This window comes from Cyprinodon variegatus, unplaced genomic scaffold (assembly GCF_000732505.1).
Source record: "Cyprinodon variegatus isolate N-32 unplaced genomic scaffold, C_variegatus-1.0 Scaffold558, whole genome shotgun sequence".
In the NCBI taxonomy this organism is placed as follows: domain Eukaryota; kingdom Metazoa; phylum Chordata; class Actinopteri; order Cyprinodontiformes; family Cyprinodontidae; genus Cyprinodon; species Cyprinodon variegatus.
In genome coordinates, this window is record NW_015151011.1 from 507354 (window position 1) to 509615 (window position 2262).

At 42.8% G+C, this 2262-nt stretch overlaps 1 protein-coding gene across 1 annotated transcript in view; it reads right to left on the reverse strand.

Moving 5' to 3' along the window:
• Positions 1 to 2262, reverse strand: part of LOC107095579 (cingulin-like protein 1) — a 12286-nt gene that overhangs the window by 5570 nt on the left and 4454 nt on the right. The window contains exons 5-7 of the mRNA XM_015391728.1: positions 1153 to 1211; positions 526 to 673; positions 346 to 450 (exon numbers count right to left, since the gene is read on the reverse strand). Coding sequence (XP_015247214.1) covers positions 346 to 450; positions 526 to 673; positions 1153 to 1211 — 312 coding nt within the window. The remainder of the gene's footprint in view (positions 1 to 345; positions 451 to 525; positions 674 to 1152; positions 1212 to 2262) is intronic.

The following is a 2262-nucleotide window of genomic DNA, read 5'->3' on the forward strand; positions in this document are numbered from 1 at the left end:
GTAGCAAGGAAGCAGCCAGGAAGTAGCCAGGAAGCATCCAGGAGGCAGCCAGGAAGCAGCCAGGAGGCAGCCAGAAGGCAGCCAGGAAGTAGCAAGGAAGCTGCCAAGAAGGAGGCAGCCAGGAAGTAGCAAGGAAGCAGCCAGGAGGCAGCCAGGAAACAGCCAGGAAGTAGCCAGGAAGCAGCCAGAAGGCAGCCAGGAGGTAGCCAGAAGGCAGCCAGGAAGTAGCCAGGAAGCAGCCAGGAAGTAGCCAGGAAGCAGCCAGGAGGCAGCCAGGAAGCAGCCAGGAAGCAGCTGCCTAGAGCTGTGAAGGATTTTGGTGTGAAGCTTCTTCTAGAGACCTACCTCAGCATCCTGGATCTTGTTCTTCAGGGACTGCTGCAGGAAGTTGAAGGCGTACTCCTGATTGTTGGCCTCCACCATCATTTCTCGAGCTTGTCTCACCTCCATCTGCAAAAAAAGGAAGAAACGTTGATCAGACTGGAACCCGCCTGCTCCTCGCTCCCCCGCTGTCTGACTCCTCACCTCCATCTGGATGTACTGCTCCTTCACGGCCTGGCTCTCCTTCTCCATCTCCATCATCTGCTCCCGGATCCTCTTCATCTCGTTGTTCAGCTGGGCGTTGGTCCTCAGCAGGTCCTCGTTGTTCACCAGCAGGGCGCGCATGTCGAACCTGCAGAGCAATGAGATGTTTGCTTCACATGGAGCTGAATTAAAGCCATAAAGTCGCTTCAACAACGAAAAAAAAACATTTTCATATAGAAAACATTTCAATAAAAACTGTTTGGAAACTGAAACAAAAAAGATTAATAAAAAAAAAAGACATGAGGATGATGATGAGTTTAGGCAGCTGCTGCATTCAGGAACCGCTGGAATTAGAAGTGTCTGTTTATTGGATTGGTTTTGCTTCACTGTCGCCTCAAACACCTGGAAGTTTAGTTTTTTAAACTAATCCTTTAATAAATAACCTAAACTGTCCTGAAAGATTCCCAAACTACGGCAGCAGGGTCGTCGTACATAGAGGAGCGTCTAGAAGCCTGGAAACATTTAGCCAAGAACTTCATCCCAGATCCACCGACACAGACTTCCACTAACAGGAAGGATTAGGAGCAAAGATAAAAACTTCTTTGATGAAAATGCATCCAGTCTGACCTGATCTGCTCCCTCTCTTTCTCCATCTCCACGCTCTCCGCCTCCAGGAAGTTGTTCCGCTGAAGGAAACAGAAAACATCGACGTTACCTTGAAGCATCTTCTTTATTTCCCTTCAGTTAAATCCTGGAGTGATTCTCTGCAGTCAGATCCAGTGTTTCTGAGATTTAGGCTTAGTCTTCAACACCAAATATAAAACTATTTTTAGTTTTACTCTAGTTTTAATCTGTTTTAATCAGTTTTAGGTTTCAAAGATTTACAATTTGTAATACCAACCAGATTCTTTCCCAGCCTGCAGCTCTATCCTAGATGCTACAATAGCTGGGTATAGAATGCTGCCGTGCAGATCATCATTGCTGCTGGGCAGAAAACTTTGATTTATAGAATTCAAATAAACTTATATAAATTAATGCCCTATTTTATAAAAAAATGTTTCTCACAAAATGTCCAATAAAGGAATAATTCTAGACATCCAAGGTTTCCATCCCAGAGCAAACATTCCTGATCTACTATGAATTCTGCATTAAACACAGATCTATAAAATCTGCATTAGTCAGAAAAAGAAAAGAACAAAATTTTAACTTTATTTCTGATAATTAACCCCTCGGTTCCTGCTGCTCAGGGTTCAAAGCAGATTTAAATTCACATTTTAAAATATATATGTATATATATAAGATAATATAAATATATACAAATATATATGTATATATATGCATATCTGTAACTATAAATCCAGATAAAGAGATAATGACGTTATGCAAGGAATAACTATGGTACCAATATAGCAGTTTTGAGAATCAACTGGATGCAAACATTTTAATTGTTCTACATGAAATTCTGGATTAATGGTTTATTGGATTAAAATGTCCTCCATCAATAACATTAGAAGGAATAATGTCAGTGTAGCGCTGCTGCTGTCCACTAGAAGGCGCCATTGTTCCTTCATAGTCAGAGCCTCTCTGGTATTTGCAATAGAGGTAATCCCTCAGTGGATCAGTTCTAGAACAGAACCTTGAATGGATCCAGAGTCCGGTGTTCTGTCAGACCAGCATACCCAGTCAGACCAGCATACCCAGTCAGACCAGCATACCCAGTCAGACCAGCATACCCAG